The sequence below is a fragment of the Chenopodium quinoa genome, unplaced genomic scaffold (assembly GCF_001683475.1).
Source record: "Chenopodium quinoa cultivar QQ74 unplaced genomic scaffold, ASM168347v1, whole genome shotgun sequence".
Lineage (NCBI taxonomy): Eukaryota > Viridiplantae > Streptophyta > Magnoliopsida > Caryophyllales > Amaranthaceae > Chenopodium > Chenopodium quinoa.
In genome coordinates, this window is record NW_018743175.1 from 4,604,838 (window position 1) to 4,622,977 (window position 18,140).

Genomic DNA, 18,140 nt, shown 5'->3' on the forward strand with positions numbered 1-18,140 from the left:
GGGAGAGGGATAAAAATTGATTATAAAAACACTCTTTTAAGCTCCGTTCACTTCACCTTATTTTTGCTGAACTGAAATTACTTTTACTGAACTAAAATTATTTTTGCTGAATTTAAATAAATTTTACTGAACTTAAATTAATTTTACTGAACTGAAATTATTTTTTACTGATTTTCTATTATATTTCTTCTTTAAGTTTACTGATTTTTACTGAATTGAATTTATTTTTACTGAACTTTGTCGAACTGAACTTATTTTTACTGAACTGAAATTAATTTTACTAAATAAAATTATTTTTACTGAATATTTTATTAAGGTGAAGTAAACAGGCCTTACTCTTAATAAAAAGGAAATTTTGACTTTTGGTACCACAAAAACACTCATGTTTCACTTTTGCTACCGCTCAATTTTTTTTATTTTTTTTTTATTTTACTACCACCTAAAATCACATAATTTAAATTTCACTACCACTTAACGGAATTCTAACGGATTCCGTTAAGTTTATTCAAAAATAAAAAAATAAAAAAAATAAATTAAAATGTTAAAAAAAAAAAAAAAAAAAAACCCCAGCCACCCTCAACTGGCCCCCCTCCCGTCAGCCACCCTCCCCCCTTCCGGCGGCCGGCGCTTGGGCGAACGCCGGCGACCCCACCCCAAACACTTTCCCCCACCAACGGACGACGATGATGATGATTGTATGATTGTAGGGGGGTCGATTCGAACAAGGGGAAAATCGAAAAATTTTGACCTCTAATTCGACAAGTTGTGTCGAAATTGATTGAGGGCTTTGTTTTCTTTAGATTTCAATTGCAAAATCATGTAAATAATTGTTATTTTCGTTTTGAAATCAAAGAGTTTGATTCAAAAGTTCTTATAAACCCTAACTTTTTCCCCAAATTGATTTTGAATGAAAATCATCAAATTAATTCAATAAGATTGAAAATTGATACCAAAATCTTGTTTTGGGATTGAATTCGAACATCAAACGCTAGAAACTCCTGATTTTAATTCGAAATTGTTCGAATTTTGGGATGTTTTTGTTCTCATGTTCGTCACGGCACCGTAGGAGGCTGCGTGTAAGGGTTGCGCGCCATTCAAAGGCCGTCGGTGGTTGCGCCGGCACGCGTTTTTCCGGCGATCGTTGAGGCCGCGCGTTGGCTGGAATCAGGCTGCAGCGTGGTGGTGGCTGGAAGCTGTTCATGGCTGCCGCCTGCTGCTGCGAACCTGACTGCTGCACTTGACTTGCTGCTGCGTGGCTGCTGCGTTGGCTGGAGTTTCCTTCTGGCTAAAGTGGGGCCCACAAACGGCAATATTAACGGATTTCGTCAACTGGTAGCAAATTTTAACATATGTGGTTTTAGGTGGTAGCAAAATAAAATAAAATTTTTAAGAGGTAGCAAAAGTGAAACGGTGGTGTTTTAGTGATACCAAAAGTGAAAATTTCCTAATAAAAATGAAAGAATAAAAAGAAAGGATAAAAGTATAAATGGGTATATTAGTAATTTTATTCAATATCTCAATCTTATTCCCTATTCTTTCCAAATAAAGGAAAATAACAAATTTATCCCTATCCCTCTTATTAATTCCTTATACATATCCCAACTTTTAATACTCCTTATTCTATCCCTCGTGAAACGCCCCGTGACTTTAAAGTCTTCAAACTATGAGTTCATAATTGGATAAAGGACACAAAGTGAAACACAAGTTGGGAGACACAATCGCAACAAACATTTAGTTGGCGCTCACAATCCACTGTCGAAAGGAAGAAGAAGACGAAGAAGAGGGACAATGAGCCGTTCTCTCCTCTCTCACCTCTTCGCACTTCCCAACTCCTCTCCTCGCTTCACTTCTTCACTGTATATTCTCTCTCCTCTTTCTGATTCCTTTTCTTTATCTTTCAATTCATTCAATTTGATTTTGTGTTTTTTGGTTGGGGCAGCTCTTATTCGGCAATTTCTGGTCCAATTTTGAAGCGGAATTCTCAATGCACCTTCCGTTGTTGCTCTAGCGCCGTTGTTTCGCATCCTGAAACCTCGTCGCCTTCGCCGCCTCCGCTCAAGTAATCTCCGCCTTCCCTTTATCTATTTGTGATTATGACTTTTACTGCTTTGTTATGGGTGTGTGTTTGATTATTAGAAACTACTTGATCAAATATCATTGAAATTGATTGATTTTGGTGTTCAATTTAGTGCCCATTGCATTTGAAACTTTTTATTACTAAAAGGGTAATGCAGTATTGCAGTTTACATTCAATGTAGTTATAAAAGCATATGTTCCTTTTACCGGTCCCGTTATCGTAACGATGACTTTCAACTAGGATGTTGTAGTGTATGCTGGACTTGATTAATTATATCTAGTGTATATTGAGGAACATCACCGACATCGATATTACTCGAATGCCTTAGAAAAGGTTCCTGCCCACAATATGGTAGAGGGATTAAATTTATGCAACTTCACCCCAATATCCCATATTGTAAAAATGCACCAGTTCCTCTTGACCGACTAATTGTTAAACTGTTATAAAACGGCCATCTATAAATTCAATAAAAATAACTTTGTAATTGTAACAAGTACAGATTGTTGAAATATGAGTTGGTCTGTTGTAATTGAAAGTCGATGAACATTGGAATTTATTTTGGTTTATTAGTGTTGCTCTTTATAGGTTTATGGACCACTCCTGTGGCTTCAATGTTTATATGGTTGGTTTATAGAGTATTGGATTTTAGATTAAGGTCGCATTAATTCATACTTCACCTAATGAACTTGTTGCTCAGCAGGAAGCGAGTTGTCTCTGGAGTCCAGCCAACCGGAGCTCTACATTTAGGGAATTATCTTGGTGCCATAAGAAACTGGGTTTCACTTCAGGTGGGTGTAGTGAATTCCATTTATTCTCTTAACATGGAATATGTTGATAAATTGTTGCTGAATATAGCTGTCTGATAGAACATAATTATATGCCTTTCTTTGATTGAATTCAGCTAATAGGATTCATGGTCTCTATCTGGTAAAGGACCTGATTTAAATATTATTGTGGTTTTGTTGAATAAAACTATATGTCCATAAGGATTGTTTTCCTTCAGGTAGGGCATTAAAAGAATCCAAAACGGTATTGATCTGGTTTTGTATGATAAAAAAATACAATTTGTGTCTTATAAGTGTTTGATATTTCTTCTGTTTCTTGTTTCTTATACAGTCCCACTTCCCAGGGCTACAATTTTTCTTTCTCTTTAATCTATTGCTGAAAGGAATAATATTTTTATTTATTTATTTTTTTTTTTAAATTTTTTTTTATCCTTTGTTTGTTGTTATGGGCTAGCAAACTCTTATTGTTTTACGCCAATAGTCTTTTAAAAAAACAACAGTGCGGCCTGGCTCTTCTGACACTTTTTCCTATTGTTTATTTGCAGGACACCTATGAAACATTTTTCTTCATTGTTGATCTTCATGCGGTATATTTTCAGTATATTTCCTTATTAAAAGGGCAGATGATTAGCATTGCAGGGTGTAGTATATTTCTTGTGTTAAGCATTATTTGTAGGGAAACACATTCCTCATTGATAAGCTATGGATAGCATGCATTTGCCTGACTAGATTTCTCTAGTACATCTATTAATTAACTGAATACAAATTGGATTATGCAATTCAGCTTGTCTTTTCTTTATTGGTGGATATCCTTGGTTCAATATAGAATCAAATATAGTTTTCAAGGTTTGTCATTGTGTGTTGGTTATGAATTTGGATTTACTGCTTGTAATGTTTCCTTCCTTCATGCTGTTTGACCTTCTCTCTAAGGTTTATGTTGATCCTGATTGGGATGAAGCAATATTTTGGCTGTTAATATATAGTTTTAAGGAAATGCTTGCAGCCATGTTTCCTCATTTTGAGCATGCTAACGTCTTCTGTTTCATCTCTCCAAAACTCAACAAGTTTTTATTACATCTCCATTCTATGTTAAGTGATTTAGTTACAAAAAATAAAATAAAATTCTGTTATCATTCATTTTGAAACAAGTGACTTGGTCTTATATCTCTTTGATTAGTTGAAGCCTTGAAGGGTATTCTGGAAATTTCATTTATTTTGAAATGACTCCAAAATATTTGTTCAAAAGTGATTTTTTCACAGAAATTGGGCAGACAAATTGATCCATCCAATATTGTTTCTTTACAAGATTAGATTTCTTTAACGTACAGGTAACGTTGCCTTATGAAACTAAGGATTTATCCAAAGCAACGAAGGATACAGCAGCTATTTACTTGGCATGTGGCGTTGACATTTCGAAGGTGAAAGAAGTAGTTCTAGATGCTAAAACTTTTGATTTAGTGCCCTATCTTTTATCAAGTTAAGAAACAGCTACTCAAACTTGTGGGCGCAGGCTTCAGTTTTTGTACAATCTCATGTCCGAGCACATGCAGAACTTATGTGGTTGCTGAGTTCTACCACACCAATTGGCTGGCTTAATAGAATGATACAATTTAAGGAGAAATCACGTAAAGCGGTATACTTCCTCTTCCAAACTTTCTCTGCTCCCATTTATTGGCATCTAGTGCAAGGTGCTGTATCCTTATGCCCTCATTTTATATAGTTAAACAATCTTGTGAACTAGGATAGTATCGACATTCAGTAAGGTTACGAACTTTGAAACTTTGATACTCCATATAGTACCCTATTGTATGGTTGTGAAAGTATAAAATCCACTGATCCACTTATAATAATGACTCAGGTTTTACACAGTGTTAGCTGCAAGAATATGGTTTCTTAAGTATCTATTTTAAAAGCAACTAGAACTATTTATTTCATGTCTTCTCTGGTAACTGTTTCTCTTAATGACACTGCTACGTTTGCTTGCTTGTGATCTATTTGATTTTTTTCCCCCTGCAGGGTGATGAAAATGTTGGGGTTGCACTTTTGACGTATCCTGTTCTCATGGCTGCTGATATTCTATTATATCAGGTGAGGATTTTATATTACTGTATATATAAAATTTGCCAAGTTGAAGTTCATAATATAGTTTGTCTTCATGTAGAGTTTTTTTGGGCATAACCAATGAAAGTGATTAGATCCATCCTTCAAGTTCCTCGCTAATGGGTTAGATATGCTAGGAGCTTTAACCTCCTACAGTCCTGTTCCTAAAACATGCATATACTAGCTCTTGGAATTGTTATGGAAACATAGAGGAGTCAGGAGGGTACAGTGTACCACACCAGGGCATGGGTGAATAATTTGGGTGATACTGGTTACTAGTTTCTTGAAGTGTGCCTACATTTCATATGGTTTGGGAAACTTTGATCTCAATAAGTTAATTTTCTCTACCGCCTCAGTTATGCTTTATACTGAGTATTGCATTTGTGAATAGTGAACCCTGTGATATATTATGTTAGTTTTCTCAAGTTCTTATTATTTAACTTAGAACTTTAGTGTGTTCTATTAGCCTGAACTGGCATAATTCTTATGCTATGGCAGCCTACCTTTGCAGTCAGATTTTGTACCAGTTGGAGATGACCAGAAGCAACATCTTGAATTGACAAGACAGCTAGCTGAGCGTGTGAATAATTTGTACGGAGGAAGGAAATGGAAGAAAATGGGAGGGTAAACATTTTTTCATGATCACAACATCTTGCTGTGAAGTTTTGTAAATTATCTCTTTTGAGTTGGTTAGTCCATTGACGTCTCACAAATCTTACATATTTTGGATGTAGGAGAGGGGGCTCAATCTTTAAGGTGGATGTTTGGTTAAATTCAAAGCTTCTTACTTCATTTGAAGGTTTTGGTAGTTTATCATGCCATGTTGACATATAATTTTTTTGACCAGATACCTGAACCACTTATTCCACCAACTGGAGCTCGGGTGATGTCTTTGACAGATGGTCTTTCAAAGGTGATTGTTATTTGAGTACAATTAGTCCTCCTGACTAGCTCTATGCTTGATTGCATTTTTTTGAAATTTAATCACAAGTTGTTGGGATTGTGGGCGAGATGTGGCCAATTGCTTATGTCTTGCTGGCTTAAACATCTTTCTGTTCCTTTCTATCTCTTGTTTTCCTTTTCATGAGGGAATGACATCTCCAAATTTTCATAGCATAGATCAAATCAGCAGAGAATAAAGGCATACCATATTGTTTGTAATATACTAGCAAAGTAGCAATATTTTTTCTGTTCTGTCTTTTATTCATCTCAAAGATTCAGGTTTTCTTGTTCCGTAGACAATTATTCTGAAATGATGTTTCGTTTGACTTTATTTGATTGGGTTTTTAAGAGGATCCCCAGAAGCCTCCAAGGGTCCTATTACCTTCTTAATTAACAAGATAGATTCTAAAAGTGTACTTGTGTAGTTGTGATGCATGAACTATTACAAATTTATTTCTTCTGTTAAGAGTTTCTGCATTTTAGTAGTCTGAAAAGTCGCTGTGGTTAGAGAAAGATCCTCCTCTTGTCTTGTTGATGCTATTCATTACATGTTTGGACTATTAATTCTCAACAAGATGTACAATCCATTAATGTTAGAAATGTTTATGTCATTTGTCTTATTGCTGCTGCTTATCTTTACTGGAATGCTGGAGCTTAATTGTTCTAATGAATTGTCTCTCTTCCTATGTAGATGTCTAAATCAGCTCCTTCCGACCAGTCTCGAATTAATCTGTTGGACCCAAAGGATGTGAGTATTGTTTATAATCTTGCCTACTCCGTGTTTGCATGTTTCTTAATATGACTGTCTCAATTGTAGTTGATAATTGCTGTGTTAATATGTTCAGTATTCCTATTCTGTGATACAAATGTAATTAAAAAAAAATATATATATTTTTTTGCTTTTCTTCTTCCCCTGTATTTGAAATTATCCTCTCATTCTCATTTTGACTTAACTCTCGTGTTCATACATGCAGGTTATTGCAAATAAGATCAAACGTTGCAAAACTGATTCATTTACATGGTTTGTTTTTGCTTATACATTAAAAGTTACCCCCCCCCCACCCACCCACCAAAAAAAAAAAAAAAAAAAAGGTTGAAGATGAATGCATTTTAGTGGCTTCTATAATTTTTTTTTTTTAATTCATGATGCAGGCTGGAATTTGACAACCCCGACAGACCTGAATGCAATAACCTTCTCTGCATTTATCAACTTGTATCAGGCAAAACAAAGGAGGTAATACAATATTCAATGGACCATCACAAATCCAAACATATGATATGACATTGGCTCCTTTTTATGCTTGAATGTCCCCTTAGAAAAATTCAAACATAGGCTCCCCGAACTTGGCCAATATTATTAATACGAATAGCAGTGTATAAAGAGGATGAGGAGTTAAAAGGTTACAGACATCAGCCTAAAATGTACCGTGGACCATATTTGTCGCTTAGGCAGAGGTTTTGGCTGGTGTTCTATCCATAAGGTGCAGTGGGAAAAAATCCAACCAGCACACGATCTCGCAACTGTTGCTAACTTTAGTTTATCTTCATTTAATAATGTCTAGTAATATTGTTGGTTAAGCTTGAGGATGAAAGACTGCTACCTAGGGCAGGGTAAGGGGATTTCAGATGTACTAAGTTTTCATTAGACCTGTGATTTAAAGTGCAAATCCTCAACTCAATAAATTAGAAGTCAAGGACAATTTAGTGACACATTTGATCCTAACCATTTATTTTTTATTTTTATTTTTTTTAAATTCGATATATTGGTTGTAAGTGGCTTATGATATTAAGGCTTTGATTGATTGATTGATTGGTTGTAAGTGGCTATTAATAAAGTAATTCTAATTAAGACTTTTTTGCCCAATGCCTAAAGTGATTTCTAGGACACTTTATTCCATATTAGATTCATGGGCTGTAAGTGTTGCTTTATTTTATAAAATTCTAGGGCTTCTCCAATCAAACACCTGCTATGGCCAGGCACAAATAATAATAATGTCGATGACCACAACTTTCTAATGTGACACAGATGGTGCAATACTGCAAGTCTGCAATGTTACTTCTTTAAGTTTGTGTTTGAACAGCAGCTGTCATAGGGAAGGGGAAGGGAGAAAAGGGGAGGAAATAGCTGGTAGCATTAGTTGCAACTTTGTTATATATACAAACTTTAAGCAGTCTTCATTGGTGTGCTTTTGTTGTATATATTTGATGTAAATGTCATCTGAAGTACACCAACCCAGCTAATCTGATTGCTTTATTTTTGATTTGGCAGGAGGTTGCTCAAGAATGTCAAAATATGAGCTGGGGAACATTCAAACCACTTGTTACAGACGCATTGGTTGCTCATTTACAACCCATTCAGGTTAGTGAAGTCAAAATTATTTCCTTGTAAGAATAATTGGACGATATAGCAAGCTTGATGGGAGCTCTTTTTTTTTTTTTTTTTTATCTTCTAGTTTCTGTTGTGTTCTCTATTCTTTCTTTGTTATCATGCTATAGTTTTGGCAGGTAAATGATCAAGCAGAAACTATCAGTGAAAACACTATTGCTTATTTATAAATTCCTCTTTGTGTCATTGTGTTGTGTGTGTGTGTGGTTTTTGGGGGTGGGGGTGGGGGTGGGGTGACTCAACAAAGAAGGAAGGGTGTGCCAAGACAGAGAAATAATCGAATCTAGTATGATTTGAATGGTTGTTCCAATCGGTTATGATACTTAAAATTTTGCTTGGATGTTTTGTTGGACAGTATGTGTTTATGAAGCCTTCATCATAAGGACTCATTTGCTTGTCACCATTCTTACCAGGCACGTTATGAGGAAATCATGTCTGAGCCTAGTTATTTGGATGGAGTTCTAGCAGAGGGTGCAGCTAAAGCTACGGATATAGCAGATAGTACTCTTAATAATGTCTACCAGGCGATGGGGTTTCTTCGAAGATGAGCTTAATTGGTGGTGCATGCAATTTTTTCATGCAGCCTTTTCCAAGGACATACTATGTAATTGTAAATCAAATTTACTTGTTCTGGAACATTCATTAGCCTTTTATTTTTTGCTATCCCCATTAGCTTCTTTTTAGGAAGGCAAAATTGCACTGAGTAGGAAATAGGAACTGGACTCATATTCAGCCTCCGGCGCATTCATTCTTTTTACAACATTATAGAATTTAGAATTTTAATAATTTATACATACAGCTTGAAGTGATGAGACTCTTGCAATGTACATCTAATTTGAAATATGTTTAAATTTTAATTTAATGATGCTGAGAAAGAGTAAGTATAACTTGTGGTATAGAACTTATGGAGCACATACGATGAACATTACAATGGAGTGACTTGTTTCTACTCCCCTACTTTCAGAATCAGTTGTGACATTTTCTTAAAGTCTTGTAACTAAGATATACGACATATGTACTTCGTGACATGAATTTACGAACGTCCTTTGTAATAATTGTATTATTCCTATATCCGTAATTCAAATGCTTATACAAATATCATTCATAAATAACAAATATTTTAGAAAAGGTGACAAGTAATTGGAGTTTATGAATTTAGACTTTGTTGATGGAGGGAACACTTTCTTGTTTTACGGATGAATGTAGACTTCTCTTCATTGACTAGATGTATAAACATGCTAGATCAGAACAAGTTAGTCTCGCTCTTGCAAGTTCCATACCGTGTTCAACGAAATCAACTCATAGTTTAGTTTCTCAATAATATCCTGTTCAAAGATGCATTTCTAGCTTGAGCATTCTGCATCATATAGCCCCACCTGAATGTACATGCATTTCTGCTGGCAAACTTTAGCTTTCCATAATGATTTCTGTAAGAGAAGGCAAAGGTGAAATGTCGCAGTTTATCACAGCGGTTGATATTTGCTTCCTGACAGACCTTTCATCAGCCAAGGATCTTCAGGGCTGTCCTACTAGAAATCATGTATTTATCATGTCATCACAATGTGCCTCTTCAATTGATATTTCTCTCACCAATCATCTAAGCTGAAGTTTTCCATTTGAGAGCACAGTCCATACAATGGTCAACCATGAGGCAGAACACATACTTCGACAATCAAAGACATGATCACCACCCTACCCAAGGAATTGAAGATGAGAAACTCCAACTTCATTGTTGTGATTTGTGAATGTCATATGCAAATTTTGCACACAGCCCACACAACCCATACATGCCACCCTATTAGTCCTGAAAAGAGAACAAATTGATTAGATAAACCCCCATAAAAGTTCACATGGTAGAGGTTTCAGATTAGTTCTGCTTGTCTAACTTTGCATGGATGCTCCTTTCTGTTTATTATTCACTGTCCTGTTTCTTAATCTTGAACATCCTCTTGCAAGGCAAAGCCCTGTAGAGTGTAGGCACGTACTTCAAGTTTCTGGAAGACGCAGCAAAACAGTGATTCGGATTGCAAATATTCCTTACTGCATGTAAGACTCAACCATTATTAAGGAACAAATAATCTTCTTTCTGTAAACAATCTATTGACTGGTTTGAGCATACATCTTCTTCCAGATTTGTAATGACAAATATATCCTTCAATAATTTGTATAGCTCCATGGATCGAGGATGAGAATCATCTGCAGCTGAAAATTCATGGAAGTCACCGTCCACCTCTATGAAGCTATGTCCCGGAGTCTTCCTAATACCTTTTTCTCTCATCATACTTCTAACATTCCTTACCTCACCCCATCTTTTCTCCCTAGCACATAGATTTGCTAATAGTACATACGTACCACTATCTTCTGGATTTAGATCTATCAACTTGTCAGCTGCAAATGTGCCAAGATCAGCATATCCATGCATCCTACATGCATTCAGCAAAGCACCCCATGCAGCTTCATCGGGTTCCATAGGCATTTTTCTGATCATGTCATAGGCTTCTCCTATCAATCCAACACGGCCAAGTAAATCAATCATGCAGGCATAGTGTTCTGCTTTAGGCTCCAATCTAAATTGGTGCTGCATGCCAGCAAAGTGCTCCCGCCCTTCGGCAACTAAACCAGCATGACTACAAGCTGATAGAATGCCGATAAAAGTAATATGATCAGGCTTAATACCCTGATCTTTCATTCTCTCGAAGAGGATTAGAGCCATATTGGCATTCCCATGATCTGCATACCCAATAATCAAGGAGTTCCATGATATCAAGTCTCTCTTTGGCATCTCATCAAAGAGTTCCTCGGCCATATCAATCCTACCACACTTCGCATACATGTCTATCAACGCGTTTCCCACAGATGCACCAAATTCAATTCGCTTCTGGTGTATATAATGGTGATGAATCCATTGCCCCAAATCCAGGCAGCCTGATTGAGCACAAGCAGAAAGTACAGGCACCAAAGTAGCCTCCTCAATGGGAACCAAACCTCCCTTCACCATACCTTGAAACAAATCCAAGGCATCCTCCGGCTTATTATTCTGAGAATACCCAGCAATCATTGCATTCCAAGACACCGCATTTTTCACAGGCATTTCATCAAAATACTTCCTAGCCATATCTAATTCACTATGTTTTGCAAAACCATTTACCATACTAGTCCATGAGAATACATCCCTACACTCCATCTCTTCAAAAAGTCTTCTCGCAGTCATTAAACAACCACACTTAACATACATATCTAACAAGGCATTCATCAGATTCAAAGTATACCTCACATTATATTTCTCTATATAACAGTGCATCCTCCTTCCCAACTCCAAATCCCCCTTAAGAGCACACGCCGAGAGCAGTGTGATCATAGTAACTTCATTAGGCACTGTCTCACCACCACACACCATCAAATCAAAAACCCTCAAAGCTTCATCAGGAGAATCTCTCTGCACATAACCATCAATCATCGCGGTCCAAGTCACGACATCTTTCATAGGACATTCATCAAACACTTGGCGTGCACAACTCAAAAACCCACCATCAGCATAAAAATGAAGCAACCCATTTTGCACCAACACACTTGATTCAAAACCCACTTTACAAATGCTACAATGAACTGCCCTACCCTCTCGAAAACCCGAAAACAGTCCGAAAGCCTTAAGCGCGAAAACAAAGCTTCTCCCATCCATTTCAACCCCATCTCTAACCATTTTGCGAAAAATTGAAAGACCAATTAAAGGTTTCTTAGCTCTAGAATAACCTCTAATCATGGTATTCCATATATAAACATTTGGATTTGGAATATGATCAAAAATCAAACGAGCATAATTCATGTCACCATTATTAGAAAGAGCACAAAAAGCGATGATTCTACTTACAGGAAAGACATGAAAGATTAGACCTTTGCGCATCATTTGAGCTTGAATTTGCTTGAGTTCTGCCATGGAGGAGCATTTTTCCATTGAAATGAGAATTGGGTTTGTAATGTTGACGTTGCTGGTGCTTGTATTCCATCTGGGTAAAGTGGAAAATAGTTGGATTTTAGGAGAAAGAAAATGAGGGGAAATGAAGCAAGAACTTAGCAGCAGAGGAATAGCACCCAAATTTCTCATGTGATGGGAATCAGTATGCTGTATTCAAGATTGCAACTTTGCAAGAAATTCACTCGTTCAATGAATTAAAAGTTTCTTCTCTCTTCTTCATCATATTTGAAACTATTTCAATTTTTTTTTCAAAATTAGATTAGTTAAGGTAATGAGTTCTTTCAAAAAAAAAAAGTTGAGGTAATGAGAACATTATTGTATCATGGAAGGCCTTTTTGGAAGAAGGAATTTGGATGGAAAAGAAAAGAAAGGAAATGAATTTTATCATATTCCATGTTTGGTTGAATAAATGATATAAGAATTCAAAGGAAAGGAAGGGTAGTGGAAGGAAAGTCCATTTATAATTTTTTAGCTTTTATTTCCTCCCAAAATTGAAGGAATTCGACTAGAAAGAGAAAGATAAAAGTTAATACATTACGAATTTCCTTTCTCTTCCCTTCATTTCCTTTCATCAACCAAATATTGGAAAATAAAATCATCTTTCCCTTCCCTTCTTTTCTCTTCTTTTCCTATACTAATATTGAATCAAACAAAGCCTGAATGTACTGTGTGCCTGGAAGAAATGGAGCACTTATTAAAAGTCGCAAAGAGTATCATCAACAAAAAAAAAAAAAAAAATATCCTGTTACAAAATAAATGCCCCAATTTGACCAATATATTTGTCAATGAGAAACTTTGATCATTAATATTATATTACGGAGTATTCTATTACGAAATAATAAGTATAAATTACAAAGTATAAAATTTGATATTTGAAAATTAGATTTGAGACGATTTTAACAAGTATTCACATAGATTATATTTAGCTTATCTGCTTATGTAACCAATGTTGGTCAAAATAGGGTTGGAGACTGGGAGGGAATAGTTCATGAAAATATTGTTACTCGGGATATCATCAAACCTTAAACTTACTCCATAGCTTAATTTGTTATCAGGAAGGTAAACTCAACTCACCCTTTGGATAGAGTTTGCTTATTTATTTATTTATTTTTTAATATGGTATTTAATATAGCTTAATTTGTTATTGAGAAGGTAAACTCAACTCACCCTTTGGATAGAGTTTGTTTTTTTTTTTGTTTTTTATTTAACAATATGGTATGGTTATATGGGCCTTGCCGAAAACTCGTATCACATGACACCTGGCTGGCCTAGGAGTAAAAGAAGAGGATTTGTTCATGATGAGGATAGAACCTTGCACTCCAAGGATGCAAAGGCGACCCTTGAGCCACTGCACCTGAAGGTCCTCGGGTAGAGTTTGCTAATTGAACTTGGGTTGGAGCACCATATTACATAAACAGGCCCATTAAAACCCCAGAAGAACACACAAACCCAAACAGCTATAACCAGCAAATTCAAGCACAAACCATCGATAGGTTTTAGCAGTGAGGTGAGAGAAAGTGTGCTGTAATACTGCAGGCAAACTAAGATCAATTACAATGCAGAGATGGTGTTCCAAGCTTCGAACTTTGGCTAATCTCCCAACAACAATTAGAGCTTCATCTTCTTCTTCTCTTTCAATTCATCGCTTTTACTACCAGTCTTCCTCTAATTTTCAGCGCCCATTTTCACCATTTTCAACAATTTCTTCCCAATTACACTCCCATTTCAATGCTTCTGCTTATCTGCCGCTTCCTACAAATGGGGTTTCCTTTTTACTCTCTCCTCCTCCAGTAAGTTTTCTTTTCGTTTTTTTTTTGGGGTTAATTTGTTGATTTTGGGGAAGTTATGATTTTTAAATGTTGGGTTTTTATTTAATGTTTTATTTATGAATCTGCGTTGATGAATGATAGGAAATCTAATGTGGGGTTTTTGCAATTTTGATGTAAGACTAATTTTTGAGATGATTGATTGTAAATTGAGGGAAAACACATGAAATTTGATGAGGGTTTTCTTTTAGATTGGTTTGTGTTTATGAATGTTTAATTTTACATTTGAGAATCTTCTGGTTTTATTTATGCTTTCTTCTTAATGGATGAGTATTTGATTTGAGTTTTTTTTTGTATGTAATATTATGTGGATTATAGTATGTGCAAGTGAGGAGTTTTTCGGCTAAATCCAAGGAGAAGAAGTGGAAGAAGCTTACACCAGCTACTTCAAGAGTCAAGAAGATCAAAATTAAGGGTTATTCGTAGGTTAACCTTGTCTAGTGTTCTTTATTGTTTTCCTTTTGTGGACAATATGTTTAGATTATTGCAATGATAAATGGTCTTGATTTGTCTCGATTAGGTCTTTCAAGAGAAGATTCAAGACTTTGAATGACGGGACAATTAGGCGATGGAGGGAAGGCAAGCGGCATAATGCACATTTGAAGGTATGGCTGTACCCTTATGGGTGGTTATTTGGTTAAGCTATTAACTTCAGCTTATATGCATAAGAAAATGAGCTTGATAATAGTGTGATGCAGCTCTATCTAATATATGCTTCCCTGACTATGGGTTGTTCACAATTCGTAAAAATTTGTCGTCTATTTTTTTATGCTTGACAATTGTTGCTGAAAACTGGTGTTGCTAGGCTTTTTTCATGGATTGAATAGAATTGTCAGCCGGCCCATAGAGAACAAGGTAGACTATAGAGAATTGTAGCCATTGAAATGATATAGTAAATGTTTAGATTCGAATCCTTAGAAGTGTAATAAACATGGTGTTTAGAATAGAGGATGTAGAAGTGCAGTTGTTGTAGCCTTGTAAAGAAGAGACTTCTTGAGTATAGGTAAGGCTCATAGATGATTCTAGTTATGTCTTGCACATAATGGACTGTATTCTAAAGCTACAATAGGTTTGCCAATGTTTTTTTTTTTTTTAATTTTTTTTTTTTTTATAATAGCGATTGTGTAGGGAGTTGTGAATTGTGATCCAAGACTATTTAAGCCAGCCCTCGTACCTAGGGTTTAAGCTTGTCATTTGAACTTGATATATCTGCAAATGGACACAAATCAGTTGGTCCCAGTGTTATATACCAAGAACAAGTACTAGAAACATAGATAGGGGACGATTGACTTTAGTGGTTTCTTGTTGCCTGCTGTAAGATGCTCTTCCCAGGAAAAATATGATTTCAATGAAGTTCTATTTCCTAGCAAGTGTAAACAATTGTTTGGTTGATTGTAGGAAGTAAGGCCTTCCCAAGAACTTCTAAGAACTGATAGTTCTTGTGTTATGTCAACCAACTTAGAGTTTTCCACTTCTTAGGAACTTTTACTTTCTGATTTATATTTTTTGTCAACCAAAACAAGCACAGATTATATCACTGGTTAATACATGTGTTGCAGTGTATGGATATGTGAGGGAGGAAAGAGAAGTGGAGTGATTTTTAAAAGGTGATTTTGTGTTAACACTTTGTCAATGGCTCAATTGCTACTTACTGACAGGGAAAGCATCTGTTTGCACAATTATTTAATTTAAAAGTATAATGGACAAGTATCAGATAACTGAACCAACATGGTTAACCTATGAAAGGGGTCTTAAAAATATTTAGAAGATTATTTTTGCAGTGCCATTTTAACAAGTCCTCTAATGAACAAGTATCAGATAACTGAACCAACATGGTTAGAACATGGTTTGCACAAAATTATAGAATAAGTATCAGATAACTGAACCAACAATAGTCTCTTTATCCTCTAGTCGATGACAGAGAGTGAAATTCTCAATTTTGATATGTACTCTGTAGCGCACAACCTGTATCTTATTCCTGAACAAGCTCTGCATAGTGCATCTATGTTTCAAGCTAGTCTCTAGCTGGGTACTAAGATTTGTACGTGTGCAGTTCAAGCATGCAAGTCCATGTAAGATCCCCCCCCCCCCCCTCCCCCCTTGTGAGATTTGAAATTGATTGTGTTGGACTCTGCCCTGCTAAGGTTTTGTTTCTCTAAAATGAATGATTTTTCTAGAAAGTCTACTACGTGGGAAAGCCTTGAAACATTATAAATATGCTTTAAGCTGGATCATTCGATTGAGAGTAGCCAATTCTTGATTAGACTATTAGGTTTTAGTTTTTGCAGTTGAATTGTTATTAAAGTCCTACTTTTTGAAGAACGATTTATCAACCCTTGGTCTTGGCAATTGTCATAGAGAAAACTGGGCAGTGTCATAACTGCAATAGTTTGATTGCATTTTCTCTCTCTAATGCTTTTATGACTTCTTTCTTTGGTTCTCATGAGGGTTGTCAACCGTAAAGATGAGCTAAATATTTTGCCTATTTCCTGGTCAGGTTTCTTTTTGCGAATCGACTACTAGGATAGATTATTTTGCTGGTCCACTATCCTTAACAGGCTCTATCTTATGTTATGGATTAAGCCTAGACAGCTAAACTTGGGGTATTACTGCTTGGTTGCTTGGTAGCAAATGGTGGGAAAATTATGAGCTCTTACTTTAGCCCTTTTACCCTCGATCTATCTTTTCTTCTAACCTGGAATGTCGATTAATAAGTTGGAAAACGGAAAAAAAAGAAAAACAAATCCTTTCTCACATCACCACATGCACTTTGGGGCTGGGCCCTAGATTTTCTTACTACTTGTTCATTCTTAATCACATCAACTGTTTTTGCAGTACAATTTTAACAAGTACTCTAATAATTTCTCTTGCCGTTTACTTTCATTATTCCTAGTATTTATAACTAACAAGATTTACTAGGATAGATAGGCTAGAGAGTAAGAGAAAATACGATAATTCTGAAATAATCTGTATTTTATGATCTACTTTGTAGTCATTCACTATTACCTATTCTGCAATTTTTTGAGCTGTTGCATGACTTTCTTAGTAGTTATATAATCTGAATACAAAACATACTTAAATGAGTTCCTTGCTTAATGCAGTCAAAGAAGTCCAAGAGAAGACTCAGAAAACCCGAGATTGTGCCCGCAGCTTATGCAAAAGTCATGAAGAAGCTCAACTTTTGTTCAAATTTCTGAAACAATCAAGTGGAAAAAAGAGTTTTTGTTAACCACTGCCTTCTTTTTTGGCGATGAAGTTCCCCTTCAGGCTTCAAATATTGGATTTTACGCATTTCTTCAATATCCAAGATCCTAGTTACTCTTGTCCCTTAAGAAACCATTTACCTTTACTGCTATCGATTTATGCATGAACTATAAATATTCTAGTAAACCTACATAGAATCTTGGAATGTATTTATGTCTTGTTGCAAATTACAATTCCTACCTAATAAGAACACCTTTTTCCGAGACATTTGTTTGTTGTCTTGAGCTTTTATTTTTTCTTTTTTCAAATTGTTTTATCTTCTTTGGCTCCCCTCATCTCAATCCTCTGACTGAAAATATCATGAATCAAAAATTTAATCGACTCGAAAATGACCCGTATGCCCAACGGGTATGAGCGTACGACTATGACTTTTACCATCAATTATTGCAAGTGTTCAAAGGTATCACTATGATACTATCCACTCTTGCAACTTTTGCAAGTGTACAACCTCACAAAGGTAAAATACGGCCCAAAAAGCCCACTACTTTTTTGGGGATTTGGGCACGAAATATAATGTTAGGGCCCAGCTCAAATTTCTGGTCAGCTCTAAATTAATGGTAGGCTTCAATCCTAATCTTCTATAACTAATACTAAAGTAGCAATCATTGAAATTATTTTATTTTAAAATTAGACACATGTCATGTTGTGATTAAAAATTTTCCCTCCAAAACTATAAATAATATCATCATTTTGTGATTTTTATTTTATTTAATTAAAAATTTTGGTCAGCTACATTATTATTACTATCAAATTCTGAAAAACAGTATATTCTCTTTAACAATAATAA

The 18,140-nt window shown here is 35.6% G+C and overlaps 3 protein-coding genes across 3 annotated transcripts; 2 read left to right on the forward strand and 1 right to left on the reverse strand.

Moving 5' to 3' along the window:
- Positions 1 to 548: 548 nt before the first annotated feature.
- On the forward strand, positions 549 to 9,118 carry LOC110732637 (tryptophan--tRNA ligase, chloroplastic/mitochondrial-like). The gene is made up of 15 exons (XM_021912602.1): positions 549 to 1,856; positions 1,940 to 2,059; positions 2,778 to 2,865; positions 3,408 to 3,449; positions 4,191 to 4,280; positions 4,373 to 4,495; positions 4,879 to 4,950; positions 5,474 to 5,586; positions 5,697 to 5,718; positions 5,810 to 5,875; positions 6,596 to 6,652; positions 6,879 to 6,925; positions 7,057 to 7,138; positions 8,174 to 8,263; positions 8,704 to 9,118. Exons 1-15 carry the CDS (start codon positions 1,789 to 1,791, stop codon positions 8,836 to 8,838), a joined length of 1,215 nt encoding a protein of 404 aa, XP_021768294.1. The 5' UTR covers positions 549 to 1,788; the 3' UTR covers positions 8,839 to 9,118.
- A 174-nt stretch (positions 9,119 to 9,292) lies between these two features.
- LOC110732633 (pentatricopeptide repeat-containing protein At2g22410, mitochondrial-like) lies at positions 9,293 to 13,052 on the reverse strand. The gene has a single exon (XM_021912599.1). It carries the CDS (start codon positions 12,390 to 12,392, stop codon positions 10,344 to 10,346), a length of 2,049 nt encoding a protein of 682 aa, XP_021768291.1. The 5' UTR covers positions 12,393 to 13,052; the 3' UTR covers positions 9,293 to 10,343.
- A 529-nt stretch (positions 13,053 to 13,581) lies between these two features.
- LOC110732638 lies at positions 13,582 to 17,560 on the forward strand. The gene is made up of 4 exons (XM_021912603.1): positions 13,582 to 14,053; positions 14,408 to 14,511; positions 14,610 to 14,694; positions 17,191 to 17,560. Exons 1-4 carry the CDS (start codon positions 13,820 to 13,822, stop codon positions 17,284 to 17,286), a joined length of 519 nt encoding a protein of 172 aa, XP_021768295.1. The 5' UTR covers positions 13,582 to 13,819; the 3' UTR covers positions 17,287 to 17,560.
- Positions 17,561 to 18,140: the final 580 nt, after the last annotated feature.